At 37.5% G+C, this 21,201-nt stretch overlaps 1 protein-coding gene across 1 annotated transcript in view; it reads left to right on the plus strand.

Annotated features, from left to right (window-relative positions):
- The window catches only part of cdc73 (cell division cycle 73, Paf1/RNA polymerase II complex component, homolog (S. cerevisiae)), a 308,312-nt gene that overhangs the window by 33,408 nt on the left and 253,703 nt on the right, over nucleotides 1-21,201 (plus strand). The window contains exons 4-9 of the mRNA XM_048538849.2: nucleotides 157-219; nucleotides 339-391; nucleotides 891-979; nucleotides 7,068-7,284; nucleotides 19,520-19,618; nucleotides 20,305-20,383. Coding sequence (XP_048394806.1) covers nucleotides 157-219; nucleotides 339-391; nucleotides 891-979; nucleotides 7,068-7,284; nucleotides 19,520-19,618; nucleotides 20,305-20,383 — 600 coding nt within the window. The remainder of the gene's footprint in view (nucleotides 1-156; nucleotides 220-338; nucleotides 392-890; nucleotides 980-7,067; nucleotides 7,285-19,519; nucleotides 19,619-20,304; nucleotides 20,384-21,201) is intronic.

Below are 21,201 nucleotides of genomic sequence, written 5' to 3' on the forward strand. Positions count from 1 at the left end.
TTTTTTTGTTTCAGATTTCCAGAATCTCAGTTCTTTGTTTCATGACACTGAACCATCTGCTTGAATTACAAAATTTTTGTAATGTTTTGCTGAGAAAAACGTTGCTCAATTTTTTTGGAGATTTCTTTAGTATATATAGTTTTGTTTCTTTTGCAGCAACATCTGCAAGTATAGACAGAAGTGCACCTCTGGAAATTGGTTTGCAACGGTCAACACAAGGTATCAAGGATTTGTTTCATTGAACTTGTAAAAAATTTTGCAATAACAGTCCACAAGTCAAAATACTTTGTTTTTGCATTTTAAAAGAGTATTCTTGTGTTTTTCTTGTAATCCAACAGTAAAAAGAGCAGCTGAAGAAATATCATCAGAGTTAAAGAAACCCAGGATAGAGGTAATTGGTTTGGACAATCTGTGACTGATTGAAACATACAAGTCAGAATGCACACTGTATGGATGGAAGAAAAATTTGAGAATGGATAGTACTTCCTGTGTAAATGAGATCATAACATATCAATTAGTAGAGCACTTGACCAGTTCTGCCATTCAGTATGATTGATATGTCTTATCTGAATTCACAGTTGCAATACCATGTGGTATAGTTACTTTGCACAAAGGTATAAAAGTTGTAATGATGCTAAGATCTGAAAGATTTGTAAATTAAATGTATAAATCTACGTAAATTAATTTTACAATTGCTCGACAAATATAGGAAAATGTTATGTTGAGTCAATTTTTGTGTTTTTACAAATAATATGAAATGACCTAAAATGTTTCAGAACCTTTGGTAATTTCGCAGATTGTATTTTGTAATTGATGCTTTGTTTTAAAAGATATAATTAATTACCAATGCTGATTTGATAAAAATTGACAAGGTGGTTTCTTATAATTAGGATGAAGAACGTGTACGACTTGATAAAGAGCGTTTGGCAGCTCGTTTGGAAGGCCACAAAGAGGGCATTGTACAGACAGAGCAAATTAGGTAAATTCTGAATCTTGCTGTATGGTGAGAATTCTCCAACAAATGAGTGAATGCACACTAAATTATGCCCATTTGATAAAGTAGTTTTCAAATCAAAGAAAAGTTTTTTTGTCTTGATTTTGAACATTTAGCCCTTCTGCTTTTACATGAAGCCATACAGTTGGGAGAAAGCACATGGGTATGTGTTCTGCTTTAAATTGTTGTTGAGACTTTTTAAAATTATATTTTAGTTAGACAGACGTGAAGAGGAAAGAAGAAAATAAACATTCAGTTTGATTGACATTAGAAGTTAGTTGACATCATAGCTCATATGGGAGCCAGGCACTGGAGATAGGCACATTTCGTTGTAAAGAAAGGAGGTGAAAAACATTCATGCCCACGAATGCAAGACTCATTAAGAATAAGTGATGTCTGTTGCAGGAGTACAATGCCATAAAGGATGCTGATCATGCAACTTAGGAATGCAAACAGGCAAGGAGATGGACCTCTGTTTTAGATAGGTGAGAGCCTTTAGAGGTTCAGATTTAGAAAGTTACATATTTAAGCAGCCAGAAATCAAAAATTAAAAACAGCAAACGTTGGAAATGCTTTGAAGTTCAGCCACAATCTATGGAGCAATAAATGGAATTCACCTTTTGGCATGATAACCATTCATCAGAACTGGAGAAAACTTGAAATATAATCGTTTATAAGCAAGGGCAGTGGCAGGAAAAGTAAAGGAGGTGGGGAATAAACAAAATGTAGATCTGAATTGGAGAAATCAGGTGACAAAATTGTTTTTGCAATAATTAACTTCCCCTTTGACTCCAGTTGCTTCCTCCAAAAAAAGGTGTTGCTTTGGGAACACAAGTTGGTGTGCTCAATATACCACCTTTTGTGGGCTGTGTGGAGTGGTTCTTGCTTCAGGCCTGTTCAAATCCTTTCTATCACCTCTTTCATAAGAACGGTGATGAATGTACTGATGTCACTTCCTGTTCTTGCTCAGAACTGGAAAATATTATTCAAATTTTTTTTCAATTTCTGTCTTTTCTCCCTTATTTTCACACAGCCATCTCTGAATCTACCACAACCTTCCTTGATTTCCTTGTTGACAAAGATTGAGTAGGTTGGTGATCAATATCCATTATCAGCACTTTGACTTTCACAACCAGCTCTGTCAGCCCATAGGATCATGACTGATCTTTTGAATCTACTCCTGTTTTATCACCATATCACTTGGTTACCCAAAAAGTGTCAGTTTCACTTGTGCATATATTCAACTGAGCAGAAATCGGAATGAACATAAGACCTTGCAAAAATACATTAGTTTCTCAGGGATAGAGAATTTCACACTTTCATAGTCCTAAAATCGGAGAAATTCCTATCTCAGTTCTAAATTCCTGGCCACGTATTCTAAGGCTACAGCTGTTAGTTCTACGCTCTCCAGTCTCAGAAACCAGTGTTTTAGCATTCATCCTGTTAAGCCTCCAAAAAATTTAATACGTTTTCAATGGAATGAATTCTGATTCTCATAAATCTTAAGAGCATCAGTTTGAACTACTAATAGTTTCTTTTTGAACAAGCCTATCACCCCAGGAATCTAGTGAACATTGGTTGTACACCATGCTAAGTCATGTATATTTTTCCTTGCATAAGGCAGCAGAAACTATATATGATACCTATGCAATTATATCAAGACTTGCATGCTCTTGTACCCTAATCTAAGATTAGAAGATCATATACTTTTCCTTGAGGCTCACTAAACCTCCATGTTAACACTCTGCGGTTCATGTGCAAGAACATTTAAATTTCTCTGATTTACATGCCTCACTGACTTCCCACCTCTTTTAAAAGTATTTTCCTTCTCCATTTTTTTCCTGCCAAAGTGGATAATTTTACACATCAGATCTAGTCTCTCATTTCTTGCACAAATTACTCCGAACTATTTGCTTCACAGTTTATCCAAGTCATCTAATTCTTGGTACTGTTGCTTCTGCCTTATAAAGTTATGGGTTCAAATCACATTCCAGAATTTGATTTCAGAAGTCTGGACTGATGCTTATGCAACAGTATGGAGGGAGAGATGCATTATTCAGCTATTCAAACAAGAAATTAAACTAAGCCCTGTCTATGTCCTCGGCTGGATGTAGAAACACTCTCATGGCAGTAATCCAAAGAAAGCATTGGAATTATCCAGTGCATCCTTGCCAATATTTATTCATTCATCCACATCACAGAATCAGATTATCATATTGCTGGTGGTTAAAGCTTGTAGTGTACAATTTGTTTCATCTTAATATAGTTGGGAATTCATCAGTATTCTGTAGGTTCAAAGTCCAACGTGCATCAGGTCACATGGCCTCAAAATCAAGACTTTACAAGTTAACTATTATAAATCATAAGGCTAAGGCCCATATGAACTAACGTACAAGCTAATCTGTATGTGCAAAGCTATTAAATCCAATACAAATGCATTGTTAAACACCACTACTTTCTTGCCAGGAACTCTTATACACGAGCCAGTGCAAGTAGCTAAAATGTTTGAATACTTCCTAAAATTGCATGATAATGTTGACACTTTTAAAACTCTGTTCACTTGAGTCCAAAACCCATCATGCCAAATTGTGACATCAAATTCAATAAAACTGGTAATATGTGCGTTGGCAGCAGGGAAAGAAAAATATCAGGTCTAGCTGTTGGATTATCATAAAAGCTCAACTGCTTCACCTCCAATCTAAACTATACAACTTCAGTTCCACACTATAATTGGCTTTTAATGTTATGCAAAATATCCACGAAAACATGCCATTGTACAAAAATAGCATAAATATATTAAGTCCCCATTTTAAATTGGCTTTGATGAAGTGGTTCTGCTTTAACATCACTCAGTTAATAGGATGCTTAATTAATATTTATTTTAGGGTTGGGTGATTTGTTAGAACTTTTCTTTTGCACTGGGCTTACCTAGGACTGTGTGATATCACTATTATTTTAGAGTGGCTTTGCCCACTCCCTGACACTCTCTGGTCAGTTCTCTCTTGTCAAACTTTCCTGAATTTGAAGCTTCCACTTGCTCCCTCTCCAGTTTGCAGCTTACCTCTTCAGCTTGATGCTGCTTCCCTGACTGTGCTCAATTTATGAGCTCTTCCTCACGATGAGGGTTTATGAGATTAAACTGGTGAGAGGGAGAGTTGGTAAGCTCGTTTGGCAGTGACTGGAAAGGAAGGGGAAATGGGACAAGTGATAAGCTAAAGGATCAGGGAGTGGATGAATCAAGAGTGCCATTGGGAGTAGCACTAAACTGATGGTAAGCAGAAGTGGTAGTGTTTCTCTTTCATGGTTTTAAATTCATTCTATTTTGGAAGTTATTTCATTTATTAATGTAGGCGCTTACGAACATAAAGTATTTTACATTAGAATATACTGTTTTTATTTAATGTCCTGATGTATAAAATTACTGACTCTAACTACAACCTTTCTCCAATTGTGATGGGAAAATCTGATTTACTTGATGTTGTTTGATTTTAAAAAAAACCGCTCAGGCATGCAACCACAACTTACTGTGTCACGTCTTGTCAATAAAGTTGACAATATTCATTTCCTTGCTAATACCCCTCATGAACCAGAGCTAGCTATGGAAGGATGAAGCCTGCACCCCAAAGGCACTTTAGCTCCATACAGTTTGGGGTCTCAAATTTGTGCTGAAAGTAGTCAAAATCATTGTGCATGGGAGCAAGGTTCCCAAATTTCCAGCAACATAGCATAGTTCAATGAAGCAAACAATTCCACAGCATATCCACATTTTTTAGCTGAATTGATCACTCACAAATGTCACAATTACTTGCATGAACTCTGGTTATGGCCTTACTAGAGAGGTTTATGACACAGTGCATACAACAAGCTAAAGAAAGATCAAATGCATTAATGTTTCATATTCACTGGCAAAAGTACTGGCAATAGTGAACATAGGGACATTATCCATATCCACTCAGCTCAACTTGACTATTTGTCTACTTGATTACTCACGGTCCTTAGTCTGTTCCATGCTCTGCATTCTGCTCAGGGGTCTGAATTTCACAGTTGACACTTCATATTTGTAATATTTTAAAATATGACTTTTATTAAATGGTTGTGCTGATACCAGATTGGAACTCAATGGATCAGATCAAAACACAAAGTAGAGTAAATTTACCAGATTAGTAGGAAACCTGGGCCTGCTGGTCTGTGCAGAGCCTTTTGATCTTGGGGGTGAATAAGGCACGTAAATGCCTTTGCTTAGTTTCTGTGACCACTAGTTCTTAGCTTTTACTAGAATATAAGAACACATTTGTCCTTGGCCACCTGCGCTTAGAATGCTCAAGTTTTGGAATGAAAGGCTGATCCCTCACTTTTCATTTGATGTTTTATGGGGTTTGATACAATTTTGGGTAGATAGAATATTGTTTAGGATGAAATAATGTTTTTGTTTTACTTTGATTTTCATTGTCTTTGTGCAAAATTTCATGCCCCAGTAGTTTAGTTCTCATGTCATATCAATTGAAAACCATTGCTCTAAACTAATAAAGTGTATAGCTGGATGAACACAGCAGGCCAAGCAGCATCAGAGGAGCAGGAAGGAAGGGTCTAGGCTCAAAACGTTGGCCTTCCTACTCCTCTGATGCTGCTTGGCCTGCTGTGTCCGTCCAACTCTACACTTTGTTAACTCTAAATTAAGATAATAAAATGTGAGGCTGGATGAACACAGCAGGCCCAGCAGCATCTCAGGAGCACAAAAGCTGACGTTTCGCGCCTAGACCCTTCAGCTTTTGTGCTCCTGAGATGCTGCTGGGCCTGCTGTGTTCATCCAGCCTCACATTTTATTATCTTGGATTCTCCAGCATCTGCAGTTCCCATTATCACTAACTCTAAATTAATGTTGATTTTACTCTACTATCTAGAATTACTGAAAAGTGTGCTTTCTCTGCCACCTTGTGGCAGATTTGGCTTAGAGCTACACAAATTCTGATCCTTCAGTTTTGTTCCATTTTCACCTTATTATCTTTCTCCATCTTGGGTATTGCATTCTTCTGTTCTGCACATGGCCTACAACTGTCTTGTATACCTGTGTACTTTCTTTTGCATTTTTCTCCCATCCCTGCTTAGCTTTTGTTTCAAAAATGTTATTAATCTACACACCTTTTCTAGCTTTGTCTCATTTACAAGACATTGTCGATTTGCGATTAACTTAAAAAGTGAACAGATTGAGGATTGAATTTTCTACTTGATATGGATGTCATTCTCAGGTTGGACTGGATTATGATGGTTGAGTTGATAGTCGTAGTTGTGAAGAAGTGAAAACATTAAAGAGGAGAATAAGAAATATTGGACTCAATGTAAGCGCTTGTTTTTCTCTCAGATGCTGAGTTTCTCTAGTACCTTCTGTTTTTAGAATATTAATGAAGAATTTGATTGTGTTGAAGGAATGAAAATTGTTAAAGGAGAGATGGGCAAGTTGGTTGGACACTATTAGCAATTTTTTTTTCCAGGTTACACCACTATTGCATTTAAAAATTGAATAGCTTCATTCGTGTACTAGCACTTGGTTTCAAAATAAGTGAGAGTCTGAAAACTTTAAAAAGACTGTAGTATGTGTTGATCATTCTTCTTCCTCTTGTTTAAATTTCAGGGGTTATTCCTTAAACATTCAGTTTCGGGTATTCTTTATCTCCATAATATTTTGGTGAAGATGCACTCCTGAACCAACTAAAATCTACTCTGTGCTTTCCTAAACACTCTGTCTATAGAGCAGCAGTGACAACATCTCAAAGTGTAATACGTTGACAGTGAAGTGTGTTTTGGCAAGTGCTACATAAATTGAAGTGCACTTATTCTTTTACGTTTTTAAAAAAAACATAGAATTCAGTTTACTTGTGCCCATTCTAAATATGACCATATGCACCTGTCTCTTAGATATATTTTCACATTGTTGTAATTTTTTGAAGGAATTCTAGCAGTAAATTTCTTCTCAGGAAATGTGACAGCTCAATTTTCAGTCAGTTTGGATTATTAACTTGTAGGCAGTATATTTTACATGGAAACAGTTTTTAGCTTTAATATTTTGGGATTACAGGTCATTATCAGAGGCGATGTCTGTGGAAAAGATTGCTGCTATTAAAGCCAAAATTATGGCAAAGAAACGTTCCACTATCAAGACAGATCTGGATGATGACATTGCAGCTTTAAAGCAAAGAAGTTTTGTAGATTCTGAAGTAGACGTAACCAGAGATATTGTCAGCAGGGAGAGAGTATGGCGAACAAGAACTACCATTCTCCAAAGCACTGGAAAGGTGAGTTCATCTGAATGAAGCTACCTTATTGCTTAGTTTATTCACTTCACTTCACTTCACTTCCAGTACCCCTCTGATATCATCCATTTGTTGTTAGTCTTCTAACTCTGGTTTCAATCCTTTCTACCAACTGTGAGCACTTGCAGCTGCTTCTCCTCCTGCTCCCACACTGTTACCGCTGAGTACACAAAAGAACAATCCTTAGACTCCTCCTATTTTTCATCTACATACTGCCCCTGGGTGACATCGCCCAAAGGCACAGTGGCACCCAGGTCTACCTCATCACCACCTTTTCTCAATTGTTGCTCAATTATCAGACTGCTGATCCAACATCCAATACTGGATGAGCAGAGATTTCTTGCAATTGAATATTGGGAAGACAGAGCCATTGTTTTATTTCAAACTCCATTTCCTGAATACTGATTCCATCCCCCTCCCTGACAACAGTCTAAGCTTAAGTTGATCTGTTTGCAGTTTTGGTGTCACGTTTGACCCCAAAGCGAATTGCACTTCTTTTATTCATGGCATTACTGAGCCTGCATATTTTTTGGCTCCATGACTGTAGCGATTGTAACTAGGTCAGCCAGGTGGACACAATAGAATGAGTTCCCTGATTGGAGCTGCTAACCTGGTCCAATCACGAAGCCCCCGCTGACAGACGTAAAAAGGAGCGTCAGAGGTTCTGTTCACCTTACGAGCTGGCTATAATGAAGCTGGATCAGTGGCAAGGACTCTCCATGTGTAAATAAAAGGTGACTCGGTGACAGGATGCCAGTCTCTCTAGAGTTATTTCAGACTTTACCCCATTCACAACCCATTTGCTAATGTTAGTACTGTTCCAATGCATATCTGGCTACTCTCCCATGTTCTACCTTCCCTAAATTTGAGGTCATTTATAATTTTGCTACTCGTGTCTTAACTTGAAGCAAGTCACATTCCCCTACCACCCCTGTGATTGCTGACTTAAAATAGCTCCCAGCCAAGCAGCGTCTTGATTTTAAAATTCTCCTCCCAGTTTTCAAATTCTTCTCTAGCCTTGCCCCTTCCTGTCTGTTTAATCTCCTACTGATAGATAACGCTCCAACATCTGCACCACTTTAATTCTGGCCTCTAGTAGGCACCTAATTTTAATTACACCACTACTGATGGCTTTTAATTCAGTCACCTTGGTGCCAAATCTCTGAAATTCTTCTCGACATCTCTGTGCCATTTTACTTCTCACTCTTTTAAACTGCAATGAGTGTACGTCCAGATTGCTCAATCTTTCCTCATTAGACAACTCCTGCATTCCAAGGATCAACTAGTGAGCCATCTCTGAACTGCTTTCATTGCAAGTACACCCCATGTGTAAGTAAGGTGATCAAAACTCTATGGTGATACTCTAGGTAAGTCTGGAAAAAAAATCCATTTGCCTTCCTAATTGGCAAACTATATGTAGAGAAGTAATTTCCTTATGTGAGGCAACCTAGAACAAGAGGTCATAGTTTTAAGACAAAGGGTAACAGATATAAAACAACCACGAGGGTTATGAATCTGTGAATTTCACTACCCCAAAGTGCAGTGATGCCAGAGCATGACAATGTTTAGACGTTGGAATACAGGAGTTGGAACATCATGTTGCAGTTGTACAAGATGTTGGTGAAGCCTCTTCTGGAGTAATGTGTCTAGTTCTCGTCACCCTCTTAGAGGAAGGATATTATTAAACTGGAGAAGGTTCAGAAGAGGCTTATCAGGATGTTACCTGGAATGGAGGGTTTGAGTTGTTAGGAGAGGCTGGATAGACTGGGACTTTCTTCTCTGGAGCATGGAAGGTTAAAAAGTGACCTTCTAAAGAATTATAAAACCATGAAAGGTATAGATAAGGTGAATAGCGGTGCCTTTTCCCTGAGGGCATATTTTAAGTTGAGAGGAGAGATTTCAAAAAAGACATGACTGGCAGTTTTTTAAACACAGAATGTTTCATGTGTGGAATGAACAGTTAGAATTGGTGGATGCAGGTTCAGTTACAATGTTTAAAGGACAATTGGACAGGTACATGAGTAAGAAATGTTTTTTGTAATTTATCTACAGTTGTTATTACAATATTATTACAGCATGATTCAGTATCTCTCTCCATTTAGATAATATTCCATATCTTGCCAAAGTGAACAACCTCATCTTTTCCAACATTATATTTCAACTGCCAATTTTTTCTCATTTGATGAGTACATCCTTACTCTTCTACACACTGTATTTTGTATTTGCTTACAACAAGCTTCCCTCACTTACTTTGAATCATCAATAGCTTCAACTACAATACAGTCAGTCTCTTCATCCAACTTTATAGTATAGCTTGTAAATAGTTGTGGCAAACTTGCACAACTTTGGTTGAAGCAACTCACTCATCGTGAGGAAGGCATGGTGTTAATGTAGAGAAATATACTTCAAAGGCCCAGGTGCTCGGGACATGAGTTCAAATGTCACAACAGGAAAAGGAATCTAAATTTAGTTAATACGTTTGGAACCTAAAACATGTTTCAGTAATGCTGCTGTGAAATCACAATTAATTGGATTTGGCTTAAAGCCAGGGTCCTCCCAGTTCTTTGTCAGGCTTAGATGCATTTGGGTTGAAGTTCTTTTCAGATGAGTGTAATACAAAAGTTTCTTGTTTTTTGCAGCAACAGTGTATTATTTTAAGATGCTGCTTAATTGAAATATTGCAGAACATTTCCAGATGACTGTTGTGAAAAACGGATTTAATAAATCAGATTTCAATTGCAAGAATTCCTAATGGATATTGATCATGTAAAGTCAAAAATTAAATGTTTGTGTCACTTAGCCTGCATGGGGTTCACCCTGTGATGGGCAAAAAAAATTTGGGGGCACTTGTGAAAGAAGACTTTATTTTTGAGGAAGTGCGCACTAGCTATACATGAAGCCTGAGGGATAGCAAATACTGTTCCGATCTGCAGAAAGTAATGTGAATCTGGGATTTATAGACTTTTAGTCCCTGCAATGAAGAAAATGCTTAAGAATTTTACAGAATGTTGTTGAGTGTTCTCAGACACTACTGCAACTAGTTGCTGGAGATTAAGGTGCAGGAGGTCAGTTTTAAGAATGCATTGAGGTGATTATTCCATTTAATGGGCACTGGCTTCTGTAGCTTTAGTTTTCAACAGCATTTACTAAACATTTGATTAAGTTGAAAACAAAATTTGTCATGTAGCTGAAAACCCCTGTCAAATGAACTGAATGTAGATGGAGCAACAGATGGTAATTAAATTACAGAAGTTTTCATTCGAAGTTTGAGTTTGAATATGAGATATCTTTGGTCCTTGAATTGCACTATCATTGCAGCAAATTTTGTAATATTTTTGAATAATGTAAACAGCTCAAATAGCTGAAAAACTTAATTGTTTTGGTTTCCTCGCAGAAATTTCACAATACATAGTAGAGATATCCTTGTAAAAACTGGAAGTATTCCAGGGAAATGCCTGTTTACGACTATCTGCTACTGATTTTATCAAGTCAATTTACAAGAGTAAAAGATCTTCATTGTTATGGAAATAAATTGAAAAAGTGGGTAGGGTCACAGCTGTTGGCCCATTTTAGTCTGATGGTATTGATTTTCCCAGCTTACTCATGGCTTTATTTGCTGCTGATGGCTTGAAGCAGGATTGGAGTTGAGAGAGCTTTGTTTTTTAAAAAATCGAGATAAAAAGATGCAGTCTTCACTAAACTGAGGTTTTTTTTATGTTATCTACTAAAATTAAGTCCATGACCCAAATCCTCCAGCGTCCAGAGCAGTGAAATCTAAGCATAAGTCTGTGTATTTGGGACTCCTGTCACAACCACCCTGTCCAGGCTTGATTATACTTAATTATTACAAGGCTTGACATCTTTGAAATTCCACCTGAATATGAAAGCATGTACCATTTAAAAACAGGAAAAAGGTGTGTCGCCACCTATTGATTCTCCTGCACTTAACAGGGCTTGCCCTTGAAAGTTTGTGATGGCCCATTTCTGCATCAGCTAGAATCAGAAGGAAGCAGTTTAAGACCCAGAAAAAATGACTGACTGGAAGATTTGAGCTTATTAAAATTCACTTGACAAATTTCTAGAATTGATAAGAAACGGTGACCTTTTTTGCCCAGTTGGTGGTGTGTTCTAATGAATTTTGTTACAAAAGTGTATCAGCTTTGAATTTCCTGCTAAAGTTTTGCGTAAGTATGGATGAATTTTACGTTGAACCGTGACAACGTGCACTTTTTCATTATACTGCTTTAACATACGTTCATAACACCATCTCCTACTCACTTGCATAACTCCACGTGAAGTTCCTGAATTTATTTGAATTATGCAATAAACTAGATTATATTGAAAGATTTAGGTGCAGTACCGCTGTTAGACACCCAGTATAAATAACTGAGATTTCTGGAATGTTACAATTAATTTCTTTATTTTTAGAGGTAGGTTTCAGCGGGGCCTGTACAATTTAGTCACATTTGCTGAAAACACTAGACTGGGAGAAAAGGTTGAATCTGAAAAGATACCTTAGGATAAGCAAAATTAGTTGAACGGAAGGGTAAGTGGAACAAAGGTGCATGAAATTTTACACTGATCAATGCACGGGGCTGAATTATCAGGTTAAACGGGTGGGAATTTAGAAATGCCAAGTTGTCGGAGTAAAGAAAGCACTCTGAACTTTTCTACTCATGTGCTGTATTCATAAGATTCAAAATCTGATGTATTTTTGGTCGAACAAAGATTTGTGTGATTTGAGTGAAATGATTCCTTTTGCCCTCACCATTAAATTTCAAAGGAATTCAAGTCATTTTGCGTAATCAAAGGAATAAATTTCCTTATTCTAAAAATAGAGCTACAAGATCTTTATAGTGCCATCTACAGGCATTGGAGTTAATGTGTTAAGTGAATTTTTCAGTGTGCTGCATGCACTGAATTTACTGTACAAGAATGCACCTGCTGCAATGTCTGCTGTAATGAGGTTTTCAGTTTTCCTGTACTGGCTGCTTAGAGTTCTTTTTATGTATATTTTTATATATCCAGAAGTGTACTTATACCCAACTGAGCTGCTTTTTCCCTGTCACTAAATCACCTATGGTTCGGGTCTATTCTTTGCATCTATCAATGATTAATCACCAAGTTTGTATGTTTCAACAAATTTGGAAGTACTTTAAGAAGTAATGCAATGCCTAAATGTTTTGATAGGGTTATGAAGGACAATGAAGGAACAGAGTTTTGGCAGGAGAGACGAAGCTTTGCTTATTTTTCCTCTTCATTCTGTTAGAAATGCATGCATTTATCCTCTTGCCCTGCTCATATTTTCTGGCTGATTCTACTGGCCTTACCAAGCTGTTAAATAGAATACCACCACTGAAATTACTGTAATATAAAAATAAGTTTAGTGTAAATGTTTTCCCTTTTTTGTTCTGTTTGGAATTCAAGTTTAGCTTTACTATTTTATCAAAACATTTACTATGATTTTGGCGAGGTTGGTGTCAAAATGCAGGGTAATGAAGTGGAGACGGAATAGTGTGCTGTCATTTGATTATTTGTATTTTGAAAATGCATTATTTGTATTACATAGCAAATGATAACCTGGAAATACCGTAGCGGTACAACTATGGTGTGGTTAAAGCGAGCATAGTAATTGCTCAGTTGTGTCTCTTTTGCAAATATTGTAATATTCTTGGTATTGTTTCCTGTGAGACTCATAGTGGGAATTGAACAAATTACTTTGCCTTCGTTAGGGTCTGATACTAATCTTTTCCAGCAGCAAACATAATAAACTTATGAACCTCAGTTATTCAATTTTCCTTGCCTGTGACACTTTTTTTCATCAAGTCCTTTTTAATTGAATCATGGAAGCTATTTGGCCTGTTTAGAGCCAGCCTATCTCCTCACTCCTCTGTTTTATCAGTAATCTGTCAAATTAACTCCTCCTCAACTCATTCATTGGGTTGTATTGCAATTATATGAATAGTTACCCAGGACAGTTGACAGTGAGAAACCTAACCTAATTCTGGGTAAGTATTAAACTGATTCCTCAACTGAACCCACCTGGTGATTCAGTGGTTTGCACTGCTGCCTTTCAGAACCACGGACTCCGGTTCTATACCGCCGTCAGGCAGCTGTCTGTGTGGGTTTCCTCTGGGTGCTCCAGATTCCTCCCACAGTCCAAAGATGTGCAGGGTATATGGATTTACCAAGCTAAATTACCCATAGTGTCCAGGGATGTTTAGGTTAGGTAGGTTAGACATGGGAAATGTGGGGGAATGGGTCTGAGTAGGATGCACTTTGAAGGGCGGTGTGGACTTGTTGGGCCGAATGGCCTGTTTCCACACTGTAGGACTCTGAGTCTCCAACGGCATCTCCCCCAGACTCCTTATATCCCATATCTCCACTAGACCCTGACCTGACACCCTCTAAACCTTTCCTGTTCATGTACCTGTCCAAATGCCTTTTAAATGTTGTAACTGTACCTGCATCTACCAGCTCATTGGACAGTTCAATCCACATGCGAGCCACACATTATGTGAAAATGTTGCCCCTTAGGTCCCTTTTAAATCTTGCTCCTTTCGCCTTACAAAATGCCCACTAGTTTTGAACTCCCTTAACTAGTGTAAAGACCTTTGCTATTAACCCTATGTGTGCCCCTCACAATTTTAGAGTCCCCTATAATATCATCCCTCAACCTCCTCTGCTCCAATGAAAAATGTCCCAGCTGATCCAGCCTCTGCTTATGACTGAAACCCTCTAGTCCCAGAAACAATCCTAAATCTTTTCCGAACCCTCCTAAGTCTGAACATCCGTCCTCCAATAAGGAGACCAAAAGAGTACACAATACTACAGAGTGTGGTCTCCCTAAGGCCCTGTAACAATTGCAGCAAGATATTTCTGCTCCTGCACTCAAATTCTTTTGCTATGAAGGTCAACATTATACCTGCCTTCTTCACTACTGGCTGTACCTGTATCATACTTTCAGTAGCTAGTGTACAAAGATGCCCAGGTCTCATTGCACCTCTCCCTTGCCCAATTCATTGTTATGCAGCTAATAATCTGCCTTGTTTTCATTAACTAAATGGATAACTTTACGATAAATCCCAGTATATTTATCCTTTATTTATGCATTTGCCCACTCACTCAACTTTTCTGAATCAAACTGAAACGTCTCTGCATCCTATTCATGGTTCACCTTCCAAACCAGCTTTGTCATCTGCAAACTTGAAGATATCACATTTAATTTCTTCTTCTAAAACATTTTAATATATGTTGTGATTATCTGGGGTTCTAGCACTTGGCGGGTCTCACTAATGGCCTTCAGGCAAGGAAATCTGCTGTCCTCATCTGGGCTGGCCTGCATGTATGTAGTTGGTGCCTCAACATTTCTCATACCTTACATACTTGCCTTTTCACAGGAGCTGCCAAAGTCTCTGGCGATGTTGCTTGACATCTAAATCACAGAATACACCAACTTTTGTCATGAAAAAGGCTTGCCTTCCCCTGATTATCTCACACTGTGATGGACTTGTTAGACTTCAGGTATGCTCTACAGTTGTGCCAGAGTTATGATCAGAATCTCTGACTTGAAACGAAGAGCACTTAATAGAAAGAAGTAGGAGTAGAGCAGCAACCTGACTGCGATTGCCCCTCTTCAGAATATTTAGACCAGTGTCTGGGGTTCCAGCTGCCTTGGGAATGTCGGCATTTGGAAATACCAGAGAATTGGCAGCATTGAGTCAGATTCAGGATGTGGTTCGTAATTATGAAACATTTTGGTCAGTTGACTTTTTCTTGACCTACTGCAACTGAGTAACTACAGCATTGGAATACATACAGAAATTGCAGATGTAAAATAAAGAACAGAATTGTGAATGCTGGAGATCTGAAATAGAAAAGGAAAAGTCAAACTGACATTCCGGGTGCAACCTGAAGTGGCCCTTTTACAACTCAAATACAAACCAAGCATGGAAATTTAGAGCAAAATAGAAATCAGAAAAGTTAGGTTAAACTTGAATTGACTCTTGTTCCATTTGCTTTTGAAATTCAGTGAGAGTTTCTTGTGTCCAAATTATTTGTAGACGCATTGGATACAATGTGCAAAGGTTTAAAAGGATGGTAAAACCTTCCAATGCTTGAATCTAATAGGAAAGGATGAATAGGCTGGAGCATTTTATTTTAGTTTGAAAAAGAAACAAGGTTTATGGGAGACATGTTGAGAATTTTTTATGATAACGAGGGAGTTTGAACATATACAGGATGCAGGTGGTAATATAGTAGTAAAGGCACAGAACTTGTCATCCAGATGCCCAGGGTAATCTTTTGGGACATTGGTCCAAGTTCTATCGTGGAAGCTGGTAGCATTTAAATTCTATTAATAATTCATGATTTGAAAGCTAGCCTCTGTAATGGTAGCTATAAAATCGCACCAGTGGGGTATTGAAAAGTAGAGTGATAAATATGAGAGTCTGTAACAAATGGCATAAAAAATTCAGGACACTAATAGTGGCTCAGTAGTTAGCACTGTTGGCTCATAGCGCCCGTCAACCGGTTCGATCCCAGTTTTGGGTGACTATCTGTATGTTCTCATCTTGTCTGTGTGGGTTTCCACTGGGTGCTCGGTTTCCTCCCACAGTCCAAAGAAGTGCAGATTAGGTTGATTGGTCATGCTAAATTTCCCAAATTGCTAAATTAACATCTGGCGATGTGTCGGCTACATGGACAAGATGTGGTAGATGGGGTAATTCTGGGTGGGATGCTCTTGGGAGAGTTGGTGCAGACTCAATGGGCCAAATGGTCTCTTTCTGCACTGTAGGAATTCTAAGATTCTGTGATAGTTGTTGTAATTTAGAATAAATGCTTTTAATGTGAAGCTGGAAAAGCACTTAAGGAAGAAAAGAGAGCACTTTTCAGGAAGAGCATTCCAAAGACTCGTAGCCCTCAGAGAGGATAATTTTGCCTCATTAATTGTTTAAGGGGTGTCCCCATTTGTTTAAACAGTAGTCCAAGTCCACATTCACCCTGTCAAGAGCCCTCAGGATCTTTTATGTTTTAATCACCCCTCACCCATCTAAAGTCCAGCAGATACAACCTAGCCAGTCCAATCTTTCTCCATAAGACAATCCAAGTATTAGTCTGGAAAATCTTGTCCAAACTTCTTGCAATGTATCTACGTCTTTAAATGAGGTGAACAGTACAGTACACACAAATCCATGTGCTGTCACAGCGGTATCTTGATTGACTGGTGCATGAACTCCTTACTTTAATGAAATAATAGAAAGAACTGCAGATACAGATGATCAGAAAGAAAAATAACTAAAGCCGGAGTAACTGGGTAGATCTGGCAGAATCTGCAGAGAGAAGAGCAGAGTTAAATATTTGGAGTCAGGTAATTCTTCATCAGAACTGCAAGCAACTGGGAAACTGTGGCATTTATGTTGATGATGAGGGCGGTTGGTGATGGTAAGCAGGAGAGAAGTAACTGCTGAATGGGTGCTAACAGGAAGCATGGATACTTGAAAATGGGTTGGCTGTTCTGGGAGCAGCTCATACAGAACAAGACCTAAATTGTTAAACTTAATGCCTAGTGCTGATAGCAGTAACTTAGCTGGAAGCTGTGGCATTGTTCATCCAGCTTGTGTTGAGCTCCGCCGCAGGTCTGAGACAGAATTGTTGGCATGACAACATGATGGTTTGTTGAAGTTTCAGGCATCTGGAAGCTGGAGATCATTTTTATGGTTAGGACTCTTACTTCAGTATTCAGACTCACTTACAATAAATGATAACATTTTATTAGCTTTTGTAATTACTTGCTTACCTGCGTATTAATCGTTTTGAGATTTATGTGGGAGGACACCCAGATGGATCGGCGTGATGGCTCATTAGTTAGACTCCGGTTCGATTCTGCTCTCAGTCAACTGTCAGTGTGGAGTTTGCATGTGCTCTTGTTTCATCCTACAGTCCAAAGATGCGCAGCTTAGGTGGATTGGCCATGCTAAATTGCCCATAGGGTTACAGGGATAGGGTAGGGATTCGGTCTGGGTAGGATGCTCTTTGCAGGGTTGTGGACCGGATTCGCCAAATGGCCTGCTGCCACTCTGTAGGGTTTCTGTAATTTATATGATTAAAGACCCCCTGCATCTTTGAACTCTGCAATCTCTCACCATTTAGATATTTTTTCTTTGACAGTTTCACATTTTGCCATGTTATTATTCATTTGCCACATCTTTCCCCATCCACTTAACCTATTTATATCTTTTTGGAGCCGCCTTATGTCCTCTTCGCAACTTATTAGGACCAGATAGGTTGGACAGGTTGCATTTGTTTCCAAGCATTCTGAGGTTAGAAACATGAGGGGTAACTTGAATCATAAACTTAGTCACAAAAATTATCTTTTATATTGGACAGAACACAAACATGAGAAATGCTCACATTGTACCAGTGATCGTCAAGTATATTAATTTATCATAAGTTCCAGCTCTGTTGGCATTTTTTAGTCTTTTCTATTCCTGCCCTGTTAAAATACTGAGAAATTTTGATTTAACTGGATTTATTGTTTAAATATTGATCTTTCGCTCAGTGCTCCTGTGGTCATATTGTCCTCCCAGCATCCTCTGCTCCAATCTGTCCAATCTGTCTTTATAACTAAAGCTCTGCAACCCAGACAATGTCATCCTTTTAATGTGCCCACGCATGTTCATGTACTTATGCTCATGAGTCTCTCATTTTTCCCTACAGGACTTATAGTGATTGTTCTTTATTTTGTTAATTCATTTAGAATCATATTTGTATTTTTACTGTTGCTGATCCGGAATGTATTCATCCTCATGCTCAGAATTCAAAAAAAAAAGTCTTCCAGTTGTCCCTGTTTAAGGACTTTTTAACATTCCAATTAATTTGAGTCCTCTCATTTCTTTGTTAACTGCTTAAAAATACATTATTGGCTCTGAGTCTCTATTTTTTCTGAAAGTTGTGCTCAAGCTGAGTTTGATTATTGGATGGCTAATATTTTTCATGGATATTGTGATTTCTATTGCCATTATCTTGGATCACTTTTTAATATGAGCAGATGAGGATCATCTTTGTGGCGTCATTGATAACTTAGGTTGAGATGCAATTATAAATTGAGCCTACCAGTTGGAATCATGAATCATAGTATTTTCAATTTATTTCAAAGGTAATAAATTTGTCTTAAATTAGCGTTTGACAGTTGAGCAAGGATAATTGTGGGCTATGTGAGAAGACTTCAATTATACACTTTCCCAGTCAAACTGATTTTAGTTCTACCACACATTGTTAAGATTAAAAAAAAGTAAATGGTTGTGAGCCATTGAGATCCAACATAAAATTAACATCAGCAATTTCTCTGCTCTGAAACAAAATATTAAACAAATTCCACTGCTTATCATACATAAAAGCAATATAAATTATAATGTCTTAATTTGATTGTAAATAGTTAGTTGTACAATAGATATTGATCATTAGACATTTTCTCATGTCACTGAGGTATTCTTGTAAATATATAATGTCAGTTTCTATGTCTGTCTAGTTTCTAAAAGCAACATAATTCTTGTGTTTAACATGAGTAAAATTGACGAAAGCTAGTTAATTGACTGTTGTGTTTAAAGGTGTGACCAGGTGGTTTTTTTTGTGACCTTGAAAATCTCTGAACTACTTGCGTATAGATTACTGTTCTGTTTTCCCCAGACTTCACCTTGGTGTTCAACTATTTAGTTGTTTTCAGACTGTTGTATTGAACTCATTTCATTTGAGTCTGGTTTTCTTCTGAGGTTACCCTCTCAGAAATAGATGCATAGATTTCCCTTAGTACTACTAATCTCCTTGCACTCACTATGATTAGCACTACCTCATCATACAGACGCACCGACATGATTATGAATGTCCTTAATTGCTGAGCAATTTTATGCACTTATTAACGTATTTCTTTATCCAGCAGCTATATATATGCCAGCTTTGTGTTTCTGATTAATTGCTTTAAGCTAAAGGTCTGTTCAAAGAAGTGTTGCCTAAATTCTAGCATTCTTCTGCATTTAAGCTGGTAATATACAACATTCTGAAAGGTAATGAAGTTCAGTTTAATTCTCAATTGTGCATAACCATAACTTTTTTTATCAAGGTCGCAGATTCCAGTTTTGTACTAAATTGCATGCTGTACCATTGTATTCCATGTATACTTGAGTGTTGCACTACTGATTGTATTGCTTCTGTCTCTCAGAATTTTTCCAAGAACATATTTGCAATTTTACAATCAGTAAAAGCTCGGGAAGAAGGACGAGCACCAGAACAGAGACCCCCACAAAATGTAATACAACCGGTAAGAACAAACACAAGTTATCTTTTGCTGTTTTAAAAATATGACAGATCATTATAGTGATATTTGAAAGAGGGGCCAAATCAAATTGTTTAGCCCTGAATCCAAACTGGATGGCTCTTCCAAGCAGTTAGCTCAGGAATGGGCAGATTGAATAGTGTGCTGTGTAGTAAGATTTTGAAAGGAGACCTGTATTAATTCTGCAGCTGTTGGTCCTGTGTAAGTGATCTGCGTCTCAGCAGTTATGGTAACAAGAGCTTTTGCCACATGTTTCGCATTTAACATTTGAAATGTTAAAACAGAGTTTGACAGAAAGTAAAAGATAAGTAGTTTTGGCGAATAAGCGTGGGAACTGAATTAATTAAATTATTTATTTCATGTAGAAAACTTGCTAACGATACAGGTAATGATTTGTGCATGCGAGAAAATCTTAACTGTACTGTAGCTCTCTGATCTATTGTTCATCGTGGAAGATAATTATTAAGTTTAAGTAAAGAACTGCAATTTGAGCTTAATACCCAAGTAATACAGTCCCCGTGGTCGTACATTTATTGAGTGAGTCTTTGCTCAACTCCAAGTTGTTAAATGTATTCCCCTTTCAATTTTTCTCCCTGCAAATTTGTATTTTATTTCAAAGGCATAATTTTCTCATGGTTGCTTGATAGTAAGTGTAATTTTGTGTGTTGCAGGATCCAGCATTGCGAAATAAACAACCTATTCCAGCAGCATACAACAGATATGATCAGGAAAGATTTGCGAAGAAGGAAGGTAAATAAGCAATGTTATTAAATACATAAACTCCCTAGATTACCATCACCTGGTGACTGCCAAAGAAATACCATTTATGTGGCTGTATAAAATCTAAATCTGAGAAGTAAAAATCAAAATTTAGATCATTTTAAAATATCAATTTGCAGCCCAAGTGTCTGGGTGTTCAATCGTTTACTTATGCTTAGGCCAGTAATTTACTTGCCTCTCATTGTGGAAAAGCTACAGAAATCTTAAATGCTGCGTGATATATCAAATACAAGTTAATTTGCATGCTTAATATTATTTGATGTGTAGGTTGAAGGATGAATCAATGTTAGTTTTTTTGATACGTCAGTACTTAATGAAATGTACAAAAAAGCTTAATGAATCTGTCAAAAACTTGTGACAAGATTAAAGGCAAGCAGGTTGACTCCACAGAAGATTATTTTGTTTTAATGCCTTCTAATAAATAAGATAAAATCACTTTCACGTTTTGTGATGCTATACCTGGTTTTTCCTTGTCCCAATGGGAGTTCCTGTTTGCCTAGTGGAATTATTTGTTGCTGAAAGATGTGTAAACTAGCATGTTCAATAATTGCTGCAGAAGAAATCCTGCATCAATATTTTAGCACCAGGCTTCAGAATTTAGACATGTAAGTGATTATCCCCAGTGTAGAATAATTACGTAGAAACACTATTCATTATAGCAGATTAATTCTGCCTATTTAGGAAAGTTTATTCTCTCCTATTTTCAGGAGTAATTGTTTGATTGCAGTGTCTTTCAATATGGTATGCACTTTCTACACTTATTATGTTTAACACCTTTTCTGAGTTAT

The sequence above is a fragment of the Stegostoma tigrinum genome, chromosome 8 (assembly GCF_030684315.1).
Source record: "Stegostoma tigrinum isolate sSteTig4 chromosome 8, sSteTig4.hap1, whole genome shotgun sequence".
Classification (NCBI taxonomy): Eukaryota; Metazoa; Chordata; class Chondrichthyes; order Orectolobiformes; family Stegostomatidae; genus Stegostoma; species Stegostoma tigrinum.